The sequence below is a fragment of the Mirounga leonina genome, unplaced genomic scaffold, assembly GCF_011800145.1.
Source record: "Mirounga leonina isolate KUSES-001 unplaced genomic scaffold, KU_Mleo_1.0 Mir_174, whole genome shotgun sequence".
Classification (NCBI taxonomy): Eukaryota; Metazoa; Chordata; class Mammalia; order Carnivora; family Phocidae; genus Mirounga; species Mirounga leonina.
Window position 1 is genome coordinate 36,957,120 of NW_023270451.1, and position 17,818 is coordinate 36,974,937.

The following is a 17,818-nucleotide window of genomic DNA, read 5'->3' on the forward strand; positions in this document are numbered from 1 at the left end:
CCTACGTTATTTTCCAAAGACAATGACTCATAGCTTTATGTAAGTTTAACATTTTAATGTTCAACCTGTATCCTTGTTTTATTTACCAAATATTCTGAAAATAATTGAATATTTTCTTATTGAATCCAAATCATAAGACCAAATAGTCCCAAGATTATTGCTGTAAATATGATGCCTCCTCTTCCCTCAAGAGTTAATTGATTAATTCCATATGAACTTCTAAGCAAATTGTTCCCTCCCTTTTGCTGCTTCTGATATATCTTTCATAATCTACTTGAAAATGAAGGGGTGAACTATATCCATGGTTGTGTTAGATTTAGCTCAATTGCATTTAATGTAAAATCCTTTGTAATAGTTCTTTAACCATGATAGAAATTATTTCTCTCACATATAAATATCTGAAAGTAAGTAGTCTAAGTATGAAATATGGCTCAAAAGCCGTTAGGGGCTGGGCGCCCTCTGTTTTTGTACTAGTCCTATGACCACATCCATTTTAGCTGGGCGTATTGCCACTTCAAATACAATGGAGGTTCTCTTATTTAGGAAGAAGATAAAATCGGATATTGGCTGATAGCAATTAGTGGCATCAAGTAGTGGCCTAGAATAATTCCCAGATTGTGTACAATGGGACTGTTAATAGGTGATACATTGTAAAAGGAGGTGGATGTTCATAGTTAATTGGTCTGAGACAGTTGAGTTGAACAAAAGAGTTGAACAAAATTAAACAATTTCTCTACTTTTTGATTTTTTGGTATGTTCATGTATATTATCAGTTTCCAAGGAGGAATGATGCTAGGTATACAGGGTTTCCCAAATCTACTTGAGAACCTTTTTTCCTCAGAAATATTGCTAAAGTTATTCAGATTTTAAGTTCAGGATTCAGATCACGGATTCAGGATTCAGATCTTGGGCTCTGCCACTTTTTAACTATACAAGCTGTTAAGTAACTTCTGTAAGCTTTGGTTTCTTCATCTGTAAAATGAGATGTTAATACTTCCTGAAGATTCAATGATACTCAGATATGTCAAGGGCCTGACATAATATTTAACACAAAATAAATGCTCAATAAATGAAGCCATAAAATCAACCTTAATTTGCATGCAGTTTTGAATGAGAAGACTTAGACTATGAAGGTAGTTTCATTTCCTGATACAAACAAAATAAAATACCTGGGCTCTAGGATACTGGGGTTTCTTCTCCTGGGTCCCAGGTAGTTTGGAAGTCTGATCACTGGATAAATGAGGAGTTAATAAGTATAGTATCTTCCATTTGGAATAAATTGAATGTGTTGTTTTCTTTGTTTTTAAGGAATAGTCTCTTAAAAAGTGTAACAAGCCTTCTGTAAATATTTTTTCTGTAAAAAATTTACTTTTTCTGATTAAATGCTTAATATTTTTATTGTACATAGTGTAAAAAGATAAAAATGCACAAAGAAAATTAAATCACTTATAATATCCTGCCACTAATAGATAATAAACATTAGTTTTGGTTTATATTATTACAACTTTTTTAAATGTATGAGTATGCATTTATAATTTTAGTATAATTGGAATTATACTGTTCATATGATTTTAACAGCTTTATTGAGGCATAATTTACTTATAAAACTCAACAGTTTTAACTGTACAATTCAATGATTTTTAGTAAACTGACAGAGTTGTGCAACCATCACCACAATCCTTTTTAGCCCACTTCCATTACTCTACAGAGATCCCTCCTTTGTAGTCAATCCCCATTCCCACACCCAGCCCCCAGGCAACCACTTATCTGTTTTCTATCTCTAAAAATTTCCATGGCCTGGACTTTGCATGTGTATGGAAACATATAATATGTAGGGTATCTGGCTTCTTTTATTTATTAGCATAATGTTTTTGAGTTTCATCCATGTTGTAACATGTGTCAGTAGTTTATTCCTTTTTATTGCTTAGTAGTAATCCATTGCAGGGGTACACCTGTAGTGTTGATCTGTTCACTAGTTGATGGATATTTGGATTGTTTCTGGTTTTTGGCTATTTAAAAATAATGCTTCTATGAATGTCAATATAGAAGTCTTTGTGTACACATATGTTTTTATTTCTCTTGGGTAGATACCTAGCAGTGGAATAGCTGGGTCATATGGTAAGTTATGTTTGTCTTTTTAAGAAACTGCCAAATTGTTTTCCACAGTGGCTACACCATTTTGCTTTTTCACCAGTGTGTAAGTGTTCCAATTTCTCCATATCCTTGTCAACATTTGTTTATTGTCTGTCTTTTTTATTATAATCATAGTAGTGATTATAATGGAGTGGTATCATATTGTGACTTTAACTTGCATTTCTCCAGTGACTAATAGTGAGCATTTTTTTCATTACTTTTTAGGCATTCATATATTTTCTTTGGTTAAATGTTCAAATATTTTGCCTATTTTTTAATTGTGTCATTTGTCTTATTACAGAATTATGAGAATTATGAGAATTCTATTCTAGATACAAGTTCTTTGTCGTATGTGTGATTGGCAAATACTTTCTTCTAGTCTGTAGCTAGTCTTTTCATTTTATTAAAGGTTTCTTTTGAAGCACAATAGTTTTAAGTTTTGATGATGATGTACAGTTTACCAAGTTTTTCTTTTATGGAAATTGTACCTTTGGATGTAAGAATTCTTTGCCTAAACCAAGATCATGAATATTTTCTCCTACATTTTCTTCTGGGACTTTGAACATTTTAGCTTTTACACTTAGACCTATGGTCCATTTTGAGTTTATTTTTGTGACTGTTATAAGATAAGGTTCTAACTTTTTTGTATATGGCTATATCCATTTGTCCTGGCACTATTCCTTGAAAAAATTATCTATTCTCCTTTCTCCTTTGCCTTGGCACCTTTGCTAAAAATCATTTGTCTGAATATAAGGATTAGTTTCTGTTCTCTCAGTGTTGCTGCATTTATTGATATATCTATTCTTATGCTAGTATTATACTGTCTTGATTAGTGCAGTTTTAGAAAATAAATAAATAAATAAATAAATAAATAAATAAAATCAAGAATTATAAGTCCTCCAACTTTGTTCTTCATAAAAATTACCTTGGCTCTTCTGAGTTCTGTTCATTTCTATGTACGTTTTAGGATCATCTTGCCAATTTCTGCCAAAAAGTCTACTGAGATTTTTGATAGGGATTGTATTGAATCTTTACATCAATTTGAGGATATTTTCATCTTAACAACATTGAGTCTTCCAATCCATGAACATGGATTACCTCTCTATTTATTTAGATCTTCTTTAATTTCTCCCAACAGTGTTTTGTAGTTCAGTGTTCAGATCTTGCATTTCTTCTTTTGATTTGCTTTTATAACCCATTTTCTTCTTACAATATTGTAAACATTAGGAAACAGTCAGCTCTTATTATTTGCAGTAGTTTTATTTAAGTTGTCATGAATACTAAATTAGCAAATATTAAACCATTGTTACTAGGGTAAATACAGGGTTAGGTTCCTGTGAGCCTCTGGTCACAACATTTTCATCATTCAACACATATCCTCATTTTATGTGTATTTCCATTTAAAGACAGCTTACTTAATATATATTGTTGATTCATTAACATTGAACTCATAGTCAATAGCACTGTAACTCATGCCCGAATGACACCTATCTAACACATACATTTTCTCCATAGGATACATCACAGCTTTCTTACACTTAGGAATACTAGACAGCACTTAAGTAGGCCGCCTAAGAGTCATTTTAAACAGTGGAATCATCAAAAATTAAACAAAAACACAGAAGTCAGGAAAAGGTGGCACTACATATACCACAAAAAGGACACTTATTTACGATGTAAGAGCTGAAACAAGAAGAAGGCAGAGTGTTGCCTTGTTCAACCTTAGCTGGGAACATCTTTGTTGGGCAACTCAGATTTTTTACACTCTGTACATGTCCATGAGTAACAATGAAAACATCTGAGTATTGATTTGGGAGTTAAAAATAGCTTTAATGAGCAAGCAGATTTGCCAACACCGAATCTGGGAATAATGGGGAGCAGTTGTATGTTCCTCTGTGTTTTCCTTGATACTTCACTTTCCTGGCTTTCTACCTACCATGTTGGCCACTCCTCAGCTTGCTTTTGCAGGCTCTTTCTCTTCATCCCAAACTCTACCATGTCTACCTGAGCTCATTCTTTAGTCCTCTATCTTTTTTATCTACACTTAATTCTCTCTCTCTGTGAATAATCTCAGTCAGTCCTTTGTTTTAATTACTACCTGTAAGCTGATGACTTTCAGATTTACATCTCTAGCCTAGACCCTGCTCCATCTATTTCAGACTCTCATTTTCAGCTTCTTACTTGATCCCCACTTTGATGTTTAATAGGCATCTTGGTCTTAATGTATCTAAATCAAAACAATCCCCTACAAATCTATTCCATTCCCAGTTGCCCACAGCTGTACATGGCATACCATTCACCCAGTTGCTCAAAACAAAATCTAAGGAGTTATCCTTAATTTCTCCCCTTCCTGCATTCCTCACAGTCAGTACATCGGCAATTTCAGTTTGCTGTATTTCCAAAATATAATTAGAATCTGTCCATTTCTTTATACATCAGTTGCCACCATCTTCATCCAAGTCCCTAGCCTTCTCACACTGGCCATTGCAATAGCCTCCTAACTAAACTGCCTGCTTCCATTCATTCTCCATAGAGGAGCCAGAGTGATCTTTTTAAAAGTTGAACTGATAAGGCCATCCAGTGCTTAGATTTTCCAATGGTCTACATTTTTTCTTAAAGCCTGTGCAATGCACCATGGCTGCCCTACAATATTTGCTAAATTCTCTGACCTAATCATTTCATACCACTTTGGAGTTCTTTTGTTCCTGGAACATGCTAAGCTTTTTCCTGCCTCAGACCTTATTATTTTTCTCTCTCCCTAGAATACACTTTTCTTGCTTTTTATGGGCTGGTTCCATTTTACCCTTTGGAACCCAGTTCTAATATTACTTCCTCAAAAAAGTTTTTCTTAACCACTCTTTCTGCACTAGCTCTCCCAACCCACCTTTACTCACTGGTTATTCTGTGACTTATCACCCTGTTTACTTCCCTCATAGAACAACCTGAAATTCTTTTTCTATGTGTATTGTTTGTTTCCTCCCACCAGAAAGAAAACTCTTCATGAATAAGGAGGGCCTTATTATCTTGCTCATGACTGTATCTCTAAAACCCCACTCATAGTTGGTACCCAGTACATTTCTTAAATGATTCCATTTATCTGGTCTCTTGTTAGATTGTTTTCAGCTTTTCTTTATTGTTGTTAACTACCATGACCATCCAGCTAGATTAATCTTTTTACATGTTTCCTTAGGGCAAATTCCTGAAGTTAAATTTTGTATTTAATAATCTATATATTTTTAAAATATTTTGTACAGGGGCGCTTGGGTGGCTCAGTCATTAAGCATTTGCCTTTGGGTCAGGTTATGATCCCAGGGTCCTGGGATCGAGGCCCACATCAGGCTCCCTGCTCAGCGGGAGGCCTGCTTCTCCCTCTCCCACTCCCCCTGCTTGTGTTCCCTCTTTCGCTGTGTCTCTCTCTGTCAAATAAATAAATAAAATCTTTAAAAAATAAAAAATAAAATACTTTTTACAGTGCTTTTGACTGCTATCATTTCTTCATCCACCTGTTCCATGTACAGCTATCTTAATTACTTCAATGTAACTTTTCAAGTAAAAGTATTAAAAATTATTGAAAGAAGATATAAATAGCAAATGTTTTAAAATAGTTTTTACTAGTAATGTAAGAGAGATATACTCTAGATTGGGAAACCTAGATTTTTATGTTCAATGTACTTTACTTCTCATGGAGGTTTATTTTTAGTTATTTTATAGGTTCTAGCACAAAATCTTTCGATCAAATATTATGATAGATTGCATTTTTTTTATAACAAAGGGAAAAACTGCACTTGAGTCTCACTAACATTTCCAATAATCTTTTTTCAGGTTGACTCTGTATTATATTGGAATAGGAGTTACTGCCTTGGTTTTTGGCTACATGCAGATTTCCTTTTGGGTTATGACAGCAGCACGACAGACCAAAAGAATTCGAAAACAGTTTTTCCATTCAATTTTGGCGCAGGACATCAGATGGTTTGATGGTTGTGACATTGGTGAACTTAACACTCGCATGACTGAGTAAGAGGATGGATGTGTAGTATATCAACTTTGTTTTCATATATGCTATATCAGTGACTTAACTGCATTTTTTTACTTGTTTCAGTGACATCAACAAAATCAGTGATGGTATTGGAGAGAAGATTGCTCTGTTGTTTCAAAACATATCTACTTTTTCTATTGGCCTGACAATTGGTTTGGTCAAGGGCTGGAAACTCACCCTGGTGACTCTCTCCACATCACCTCTTATAATTGCTTCAGCAGCCATATTTTCTCGGGTAGGCAAGATGGCTAATGCAGTGTTGACTGGAAACAGGAGTGTGAACTAAGTGTTTTACTAAGTTTGTCAAAAAAGGAATTTCTATTCATATCCTATGTCTAAAAATGGAAAGGGATATTAAACATCACCAATACTTTTGATTTTATTCACTATTAATCACTTTTTTGTCTTCAAGTTATTTGGCCACAATGAGGTTAATTTTAATATCTTACTAACATTAAAAAAATTCCTCTTCATTTAGTAGCCTAGTGCAACTTCAAATGATAGCATGGATAGAGAAGAGCCTTATGTGTTCTAAATTTCCAGATAAATGTGTGCAATTCATTTCACTAGACCAGAATAAGAAAATCCTAAAACTGTAAACACTTTTTCATGTCAGCCATTTCAAGTTTATATTTTTTATAAGACTCTTGAATTACATTGCAAATGTCTTCTAATGTCTGCTTTTATGTACTTTAGAAATCTGTTTCAATTTTTTAAACAAATTATGTATTTTCATTTTAAATTATATTTCTAGCAATATTGTGAGTATACCACAAGATATTAATCTATTTATAATCTGGATTTGAAACCAATGCTCTTTGTTAAGTCCAAAAACAACCAATATATCCCTAATATCTCTCTCCAAATCAAATCTGGCAATTCTAGCAATGTATATACCCATCGCCCAGATTGGAAACACAGTGCACTCTTAGGGATGGAGGAGGTTTTTAATTTTGCAAAGCTAATTATTCTTTATGGAAATAAAAGCCATAAAATTCACTGAGTTTATTTGCTAACATTATACAAATTCAACCAAAAGAGAATTTGTAGCAATGAAAATATTCTGTGGCTGAATAATTTCTTAACAGGCTTCAATGTTTACACAAGAAATCTTTATTTAATGAGACTTCTAGTATTGACCTTATAACCCTTGTAAAAACTTCATCCCCAGCATATTTGAAATGAGGACCTCCTCAATAGGAAAATTACCCACTATGTGTTACTGAGATCAGAACTTAAACTTAACTGCCCAGGAAAGTAAAGTGGATAAGAAATTTAAAAGGAACAACAGTGGGAAATCTAAGTTCTGCTATTTTATTAACTGGTTGTAAAGAAGAAGCAAATAAAGGTCAAAGTTATCCAAATAACTAAAGAAGCCAGGGTGGGTGGTTTCTAGCTTACTTTCATTCATTTATTAAACATTTGCTATGTGCAAGGCTTTTTGCTAGGTGCTGCTTCCTCTCCAGTGATACATATGTGAATTCAGAAAATAATGAGTATTACTCAGTTTATGCTACCTCCTGACTTTAACAACTATCCAAGCATGTCTTACATAAAATCATCTCCAATTATGTGGGATATGTTTTGAAAATGAAATTTGTTATGTGAGTAGGCAATAAAGACTCACAGCTCAGAGGACAATTTTCCTCCTATTCCATTTCATTGAACCATTGTGCTAAACTAAATGAAATCCTTTACTATTAAAGGAGTAGAAAGTGAGATGTATAATAGAGAAAAAGGCATATTCTGATTTTAAAATTTTGAAAAATCAGGTAAACCTGCCTAATATCAACAAGCATGATATTCTGCTTCCTCTCTGTCTCTTAAATCTCACCTCTCACTGTTAGAGATATAGCATGTACTATGTAGTCTGCATTATGCAGTAATAGCTTCAGGGGTCACATTGCAGACCTATGCAGGATCATCTTCTTCTTGCTGCTTCTGTGACCCATAGCCTCTGGAAGACTTGCTTTTTACATAATAACAAATCAAGTCAAATTAGGCTTACCAGTTTCCAAAGTGCACCCAAAAAGGACTGTGTCCCTAACACCCATCTCCAAATCAAGTCTTTCCCAATTTTATTAATGTAAGTACCCATTTTCTAAGGTTTTAAAAATATAGGAAGGGAACAGTGACGTGCTACTTGTAGAAGGCAGAGTAGAGATTTAGATTGAAGATTACATCAGACTAAGCTCTTCCACTGCTGTGAGACTTTAAAAAGTCAGTTAATATCTCTGGCCATTGCTTTCCTCATTTGCAAACTGAGAAAGTTAGATCAAATGATCTTAAGTGCCTTTTCAATAATAATATTCTGCTATTCTAGATTCTACCTGAATTAAATTCTCTGCACGTTGTTACTGCCTCAGGGTCATTTTTTTGGTTAACTGTGGTCATGGTTTGTTACAGATAATCATCTCATTGACCACTAAGGAATTAAATGCCTATTCCAAAGCTGGAGCTGTGGCAGAAGAAGTCTTGTCTTCAATCCGAACAGTTGTAGCCTTTGGGGCCCAGGAAAAAGAAATTCAAAGGTCTGTTCCTTTAATTATGACAATATTTGCTTGGTTTTATTTTTCCCAAAGTCTGTTGCATTGCATTTTGTCTTTTTAAGGTATACACAGAATCTAAAATACGCAAAGGATATTGGCATAAGAAAGGCAATAGCTTCTAAACTCTCTCTTGGTGCAGTGTACTTTTTTATGAATGGAACCTACGGACTTGCTTTTTGGTATGGAACCTCCTTGATTCTTAGTGGAGAACCTGGTTATACCATCGGAACTGTTCTTGCTGTAAGTCTTGTTTGAAAGCAAAGGTAACTGGCCTATATAGTCTCTTCTTATCTAGAGTTTAGTAAAGATTTGTCTTTGAATGACGATGAATATCCAAAATGAATGTTTTTAACAAATACTTATTTCCATCAAATGATTTGTATATACCTTTAAATTATAGTTATGAATTGGCAGGATTTATTCATCCAGTGTGCTCAGCATCCATGGTGCTCTTTAAAAGCACCATGCTTTTAGAAGAATCATAAATGAATTCTCCACTGGGATATAGAGTTTTCTTAATCCAGCAATCAAAAAGGCCAGTCTCTAGTGAGACTTTTCCCTTTCAAACTTGCTGAGGTAAGATGGCACTCTACATTTACCTTGTTGAATGTCTTTCCTCTGGAAATATTCTGTAGATTAAACTCTCCTGCCCTTCCTTTGTCCTTTCAGCATAGTAATGTTAAAGTTAGACTATCTACAGCTCCGTCCAACATCACAATTTAGAGATTTTTTTTGCAAAGATTTTATTTATTTATTTGAGAGAGAGAATGAGAGGGGGGAGGGTCAGAGGGAGAAGCAGACTCCCCGCCGAGCAGGGAGCCCGATGTGGGACTCGATCCTGGGACTCCAGGATCATAACCTGAGCCGAAGGCAGTCGCTTAACCAACTGAGCCACCCAGGCGCCCTTATAGATTTTTTTTAAACTGTTAGGGGTTTTGCGTTAAATTTTAATTTATTCAGTTATCCTCCCAAGTTTCAACAATAAACAGTTCAGGATTAAGAACCAATTTGTCTTGCTGAACTGAATTGATCTGGTCTATATACTTCAGTTCTTATTTGGCCTTCCCATTTTATGTAGATTTCTTTTCTGTCAACTAAAGTTATCTTGGATTTGAGACTTTCATCATTAAAACTTTTATAAAAATGAAACTTGAGCATGAGGAATTTGGGGCACATTCTTACTTCTCAATTTATGTATGACTTTGGGCAAATGACTTGTTAAACTTTAGCTTCCTCATTTGTAATACAGGGAAAATGCACCTGGCTTATGGGGTTCTTTCCTTATTTCACTTGTTGCAAACATGTGTCTGTCTGAAAATGAAAGTTGTCCAATAATACACGAATTCAGAGAAGTTTGAACAGAAATAGTAGTGTCTCTATGCTAGTGAAATCTATGACATCCTTTTCTGTAAAGTTTAAGGGATTGACCAGCAAGGAGGAAGTGCAACTCACCTCCTCATTCAACCAGTAAGCACTCCTCTGTAAGCATATTTTCCTACTCAGACTTCCCAGGTGATAAGAAGACGTCTTCTTGAAGACGTCTGATTGAAAGTTGTTCCACATTAAAAAAAGCCATCATACTTGAATTAACTTTTGTTTCCTTTATGTTAGACAGCAGCTTCCATTCCTTCCCACCTAACTTCTCAAATGTCTCTCTGATCTCAACCACGTATACACTTCATTCTGTTGTCTCTCTTACATAACTGAGGAGGGTAAATACTATTTTCTTGTTCCTATAGGTTTTTTTTAGTGTAATCCATAGTAGTTACTGCATTGGAACAGCAGCCCCTAACTTTGAAACCTTCACTATAGCCAGAGGAGCTGCCTTTAGTATTTTCCAGGTTATTGATAAGGTAAGACTTCAAACTGCTTTGAAAGAAAACTACCATTACTGCAAGAAAGAAACCAAAAAATTGACACACTTTCTTCACTAAAACAAAAAGATGGGCAAAATCCATGTTGGACAATTGGCTATGGAAAGAGATTGTTTTAACTCTTCTACAAGGACATTGTGTTTTATGGAAACCTTCATGTCTAACTCAATATACTTCTGAAACAGAAAAGAAAACATTGTGAAAGAAAACCATCTTTAAACTATTTTTAGGATGTAGAGTGTCAACTTAGTCCATTGAAGATTTTGTAACATTCTCTTTGTTTTTCCAAGAAACCTGCAATAGATAACTTCTCAAGGAAAGGATATAAACCAGAATGCATAGAAGGAACTGTGGAATTTAAAAATGTTTCTTTCAGTTATCCATCAAGACCATCTGTCAAGGTAGCTTAATTTAATTATAGAATTGTGCAGTTTTCTGATATTATACTGGCTAAGATCTCTTCTTAAGAGATTATTTTAGGATCATTTTGACCAAGATTTTGCTACTCTTCTTTGAGACTTCAGGAGAGAAAGAGAGAGAATAAAGAAAAAAGAAAGGGAGGGAGGGAGGGAGGGAGGGAAAGAGAAAGTGAGGATGAGGGGAGAGTAGGAGGGAAAGAAAGATCAGTAATGGACCAAAAACTCTGGAAGAGCTAGTTACATTTTGCAGCCTCTTTTCTACATTCAGCTGACCAAAACATCTTCAATTCCCTGAAATTCCTTTACTCTGCATTTGGGAGCGCACCAAAATGTCTTGGATTGATGGCATTACCTATTGCTGGTCCCTGGGTATTATCCCACTCAGAGATAACTCATTTTAAGCTTCTAGCCTCTAACCTGGAGGAATTATGCACATGTTGTGCCTTTCCCTTCTCCCTTTCCTGCCCAGCATTTGTGTCTCAAGTACTTTCTTCCTCACTTTTAGATACATATACACACTCATGTGCGTGCGCAGGCACACGTGCAGCACAGAATTTTTCCACCCTCCATCATTTAGTCTTTGACACGTTCTTGTGAAAATATGTATCTGTCTTTTCTTTTTCTTTTTGTTTCATTTGTGTATATATCCAAAAAAAAAAGTAATTATAGCTAAAAATTGCAAAGAGTAATTACTAATAAAACACCTATTTCATAGAAAAAGGAGACCATGGGGCGCCTGGGTGACTCAGTCCTTAAAGTGTATGACTCTTGGTTTTGGCTCAGGTCATGATCTTAGGATTCTGAGATTGAGCCCCGTGTTGAGCTCCATGCTCAGCATGGAGTCTGCTTGTCCCTCTCCCTCTATTCCTCCCTCTGCTCGCTCATGCTCTCTCTCTCTCATAAATAAAACCCTTAAAAAAAAGAAAAAGGAGACTATGATTTTAAGTAAAATTGATAAAAATTACTGATGACATCAACCTTTAATACAGTTTAAAGTGCCCACATGCCCCCTGCATAATTTGCATCCAGAAAAGATCCATCTACTCCTATTTCCTTATTTTTCTCTAAGTCGTTGGTTGAAATTCTCTTTTCAAAGCTCTTTATTTTTTTAAGTTTTTGTTATTTAATCACATTACTGGAATAGTGTTGTCTTCTACCATTTTTCTTAACATAAACACAACATTTGTAACTACATTTAGGTTGGTTCTTGAACACTTAAGTACCAATTTGCCATTATATTGCATGGTAAAATGCTCTCTGGGTTTTAAACAACTATTTTTAAGTGAACTTTTGAAATATGGCCCTTTTATTAAGCCAGAGAATGAATAATTTTAAACAAAGAAAAAGTCTACCACTTTAAATAAACAAAACACAGATTCTTGGGATGCCTGGGTGGCTCAGTAGGTTAAGCGGCTGCCTTCAGCTCAGGTCATGATCCCAGGGTTCTGGGATTGCGTTCCCTTTCAGCCTCCTTGCTCAGTGGGGAGCCTGCTTCTCCCTCTGCCTGCTGTTCCTCCTGCTTGTGTTCTTTCTTTCTCTATCTCCCTGACAAATAAATAAATAAAATCTTTAAAAAACAAACAAACACAGATTCTTCCAAGGAAAGTACAGAAACCAACTCCAGAGTAGAAGTGCAGATGGGAGAGGAGGTACTCCCACCAGGAGTCCCCAGTTTCTCACCTTGACAGAATTCTTCTCTGCTTGACCCTTTGAAAGTTTTATAAAAAGTTTAGCTTATTTAAGGGGTCTGTTTCTTTACAAATGGGGAAATCAAAGTGAGAGAGTCCAAGGAGAGATTCCCATGTTTTCTGGCTGAGTACATATAAATGCAAGCAAAGATAGGTGAAAGTTGATTGCTATTGTCATTTTGGTAGGGTAGTTATTTGTCAGGCTTCTCTCACATTGCAGGTCTGTAGGACACTTAAAGCTGGTAGCAACCCTCAGTTATGGAGAAAAATTTTAAAGTGCTACCCGAAGTTGAAATGTCCCCATAAGATCTACCAGAAAAAGAGGGTTTCTAATGGTGGAATCCCATTCATGGGAGCACCTAGGGAGTCTTGCTGGTTGCTTTACTTTGCAATATATTTTGCAATAATGTTAAATATATTTTTTAAGAAAGAATTTTCTTAAATACCTCATGAAAATACCTGGCAAGTTTTCATTCAGTTGTTGCAAATTAGAAGATAAAAGCTTTCACTAACTTGGTAGTCGTTAAATTGATATAAATTCAAAATGTGAACAGTTTGCTGTCGCTAGTTAATATTCTATGAGTATTCTTAATCTAGATCTCTTTATATAGAGAGATGGTAAGAGATTTTTTTGGTATCATTTTCCAAAATTATGTAAATTTTTATTATACATGTACATGAAACAAAACAAGATCTAAATTTGCTTTTAAGTGTCACAGAATTCATTTTCTGTTTATAATTATACATTAAATTTCTGAAAATATGTGAATCATATTCTCACTTACCTACTTTTATAGAATTTTTCTTCCTACATCCCAATAGATTCTGAAAGATCTGAATCTCAAAATTCAGTCTGGAGAGACAGTAGCCTTGGTTGGCCCCAGTGGCAGTGGAAAGAGTACTACAATCCAGCTTCTACAAAGGTTATATGATCCTGACAACGGCTTTGTAAGTGCACCTAGCAAAATCATTCATAGCCAACATGATGAAATTAGGAAATACGACCTATAACAGAGAGCTTACAGATACATCAATTTTTAACAGTGGAGCTGAGAAAAGCCAAATCATTTTCTTTCCTGCATATTCATTCATTCACCAAATATTTATTGAACACCTACTGTGTGCTAGGCACTGTTCTATGTCCTGGGGAACATTGATGAGCAAAGCATAAAAACCTCTGCCTTCATCAAATTTACACTGTAGTAAGTAGAGACCAACAAATAAAATAAGTAAACCATATAGTATGATAGAAGGTGATGAAAGCTGTGGAGAAAAATAACATAATTTGTAGTACCCAGAATTTATAAGATTATCAGTTTCTCAAAACTTCCCAGAAGAATATCTGTAGAAAATATGCTCTCTCATTTTTTTTCTATCATCCATAATGTTGCACTTGACTTTGTTACCTTGTAAATAGCATAGAGAATAAGACTATGATAGTCACAGAAGCATGATTTTTAATGCTTCTATTCAGATTTTTCAACTATTTAAAAGAAAATCTACTTTGCTAGAGCCTGGTTTCATTTAAATTTGACTTCCTAAGTCTTCATTTGGAGTATATTAGACTCATGTATTCATGCTAATATTAAATAAATAATTGGATAAGCATGCCATACATAAAGCAGTTTCATAGAATACCCATGCCCAGAGAGAATACCAAAGTTGGTGAGAAAGATAGGCTCTATGAGTTATAATTATCAAACCTTGGCTCTGCCACTGGAATATTTGGAGTAATGGGTAATGGCACTATCTATGAAGAAGACTGTGTTCATTTACTATTATTTATACAAAAGAATAGAAGACATGTTTGCCTTTTGCAGTGAAATGGGGTGTTGAGGAGAAGAAAGGGTATTTCCTAAGGTCACCTGGCTGGCTCGGTTGGAAGAGCATGTGACTCTTGATCTCAGGGTTGTGAATTTGAGATCCATGTGGGAAATAAAACTTAAAAAAAAAAAAAAAAGTGTATTTCCTAGAAAAATATGCAAATGTCGCATCAGTCTTAAAATAACAAAACTGAAGTTTGTTACATGTATTGACATGATAACATTTGTGGCTCCTATAGCATGTATCTACATAGGAACTAATTTGTTTTTCTTAAGAGTTAAGATATTCAGGTGGTTTGACAAGACAGATTCTAAGCCAAGTTTTTGATGTTTTATTGGTTCCCATCTATCAGAAAAAGTCTGTTGACAATATACATACTATAAATATTTTATCAAAATAAGTCTTTGATCCCTGAAATACCCTGCTTCTCAGCTTAGGGTTTGAACTAGTAAAAAAAGACTAAACCCAATGCAGTGTAAGGCATCACAACTTGATTCATTTCTTTGGTTTGGCAGATCACAGTGGATGGGAATGACATCAAAACTTTAAATGTGCACCATTATCGAGAACATATTGGAGTGGTCAGCCAAGAGCCTGTTTTGTTTGAGACCACCATTAATAACAATATTAAATATGGACGAGATGGAGTGACTGATGAAGAGATTGAGAAAGCAGCAAAGGAAGCAAATGCTTATGATTTTATAATGGCATTTCCCAATGTAAGTACACTATGTCGCCTGTGTTCTTAGCTTAGAACTAAAGCAGTGCAATATTCCAAAATAAAATAACAAAACAATAATTTCTATAGAGTAGGGGGAGTGTGAATAATTGTTGGATTGTCCTAGATGAAATGTCTATAAATGAGAAAGCATGGCAGCGACCAAAAGAAGAAATGCATCACTGAAAGGTCAGTTTTTAAAAATCATATTTAGTTCTTACTGGTTCTCACTGCAACTGTAAAAGAAAAATAAATGAAGGATGTATTAAAATATAACGAAGAAATATGAGACAAGATCATCCGTCCAAGCTGAGAATTGCTGTGTCTGCAGAATGTTGATTTGTAAGGCCATCTTGTGGCTAAAAGTGGGAATGTCACAGACAGTGTTGAGAGGTTCTGTGATAAGGCAAAAGGAAAACTAGGACCATTTTTTAGAAGCACATGAAGCCAATATTGGACAAGAAATGTAAAATCATATTTGGAAAGAGATATAATAAACTAAAACTCTTGATATTAGGACATATCAGATCCTAATGGATATTTAGAATTGATAGCTATAAAAACCATTTATTTACATTTCCCAAAGTATTCATTCATCAATATCACCTGAAACTGTTGTGGGGAGCACCCTGTGAATTACAAAAGGATGAGATTTGAAATTAAAATACAGAATAAGGGGTGCCTGGGTGGTGCAGTCAGTTAAGCGCCCGACTCTTGGTTTCAGCTCAGGTCATGATCTCAGGGTGCTGAGATCGAGCCCTGTGGTGGGCTCTATGCTCAGCAAGGAGTCTGCTTGAGATTCTTTCTCTCCCTGTCCCTCTGCCCCTCCCCACCACGTGCACATATCTCCCTCTCTTTCTGTCTCTCTCTCACTAAAATAAATAAATAAATCTTTAAAAAATAAAATACAGAATAAAATTCTACTATACCAAAAGGCAACAGTAACAAAAAAGTTTATTTCAGTGAATATATTTTTACAAACCATACCCCATGGGTCATAATAATTTTGTCCTTTCTTTTGTTTGTTTTAATAAAAACTTTTGTTATGTCAGTAGTTACCTTTTATCCCCATTATTTAGGGTCATAATTGGAATAGCAAACTCATTAATTAACGGGCTTGAGGTCATTCTTTGCCTTGTAGTTTGGAAAAACAGACTTCCTTTCTTTGACCTTTTGGCACTTTCAGTGACTTCCTTTCCTCAAACACCAAGGATCTTCAGTTTCCCACTTGAAATTAGGGAGTTTTCTGGGACCTCTTAAATCATACCCATAAGTTACAACTTGCCTTTAGTAAAAGGCCAGTATTTACACAGAGATGTCCCTTGCTATAAATTTAATGTAAATCTTAAAGATATAATCCAAAGAATAAATTAAAGATACTGGCTTATCATGATAGAAACTAAATTCTACAACCATGGTTGACCAGAGAAATAATAATAAGCACAGTAATAAATAAAATTTCCAGAAGTCCTCAACAGAAAAATTGGGGAAATTGGTGCTTAAAAATAAATGCCATTACTTCTATGATATTTTTTAATTATTTTTTTAAATTTTTTAAATATTTTAAAATTTTTTTAAAAATTTTTAATTATTTATTTTTAAATTAATGTATTAAGATTAACTGATATTTTCTAACCTTTTCCCATAAACAACCATAAAACTGGTTAAAATATATTAAGCATAGGATAATTGTTTCCAAACATTGGACAAGAGGTAACACAAAACTGTGATCCCTGAGAGAAACAAAACTCATGAGGAAAGTCCCTGATTTGCAGCATTCTGGATAGGAACAAATCTCTGACCCCATCTCTGTGAACTAGAATCCAGACAGAACATGGCACTAGACTAAACTGAAAGACAGAGATAGAATTTCAGGGCAGCTTAAGCAACTGGAGAGGCAATGAAAGAGCTGTGGAGTTAAGGTATTGGGGTAGACGTCCCTGTAGGCACCCCTTGGGAATCCTTATCTGAGGATAAGACTTCCCAAGGATTACCAGAGAGCAGCTGCTACAAAGCTGGGAATTGAACAGAGATACTACAAGTCAAGGAGTGTGATGGGGATGTTGAAAGCACAGCCCAGAGTGGAGAGATAACATTAACACCTTTTTAATACCGCAGGCATATAGCTGAGACACCAAAAAAGACCACACCTTAGGAGTAAAGACCATACCTTAGAGTATGCTGACTCTAGACCTGCCCTAACAAATTCTAAAACCAAGCCATGACAAGATCCCCAGAGGAGATAGAACTTATACGTTGGGTCCTGCCAAGTTTAGAGATTTTCTACAGATTCACCTCAACAAAGCACAAAACCAGAATTACACAAGTTCAAAATGATCAGTCAGGATTTGAATTGCTTACTAGAACAAAAATCAACTTTGTTTTCAGACGAAAACAGAATTCAGGGTTTCTCCAACATAACATGCACAGAATTCAGTATATATTCTGCAATAATCAGATATATAAAGAAACAGGAAACTATGACCCATAAGCAAGAAATCATAATCTAAATGTTTATGCACTTAAGAAAAGCTTCAAAATGCATGAAGCAAAAACTGCTACACCTAAAAGGAGAAA

The 17,818-nt window shown here is 34.9% G+C and overlaps 1 protein-coding gene across 1 annotated transcript in view; it reads left to right on the top strand.

Moving 5' to 3' along the window:
- The window catches only part of ABCB5 (ATP binding cassette subfamily B member 5), a 115,966-nt gene that overhangs the window by 12,215 nt on the left and 85,933 nt on the right, over positions 1-17,818 (top strand). Inside the window, exons 5-12 of the mRNA XM_035021432.1 lie at positions 5,956-6,147; positions 6,233-6,404; positions 8,576-8,700; positions 8,781-8,958; positions 10,458-10,571; positions 10,883-10,993; positions 13,522-13,647; positions 15,039-15,242. Of these exons, the coding sequence (XP_034877323.1) occupies positions 5,956-6,147; positions 6,233-6,404; positions 8,576-8,700; positions 8,781-8,958; positions 10,458-10,571; positions 10,883-10,993; positions 13,522-13,647; positions 15,039-15,242 (1,222 nt within the window). The remainder of the gene's footprint in view (positions 1-5,955; positions 6,148-6,232; positions 6,405-8,575; positions 8,701-8,780; positions 8,959-10,457; positions 10,572-10,882; positions 10,994-13,521; positions 13,648-15,038; positions 15,243-17,818) is intronic.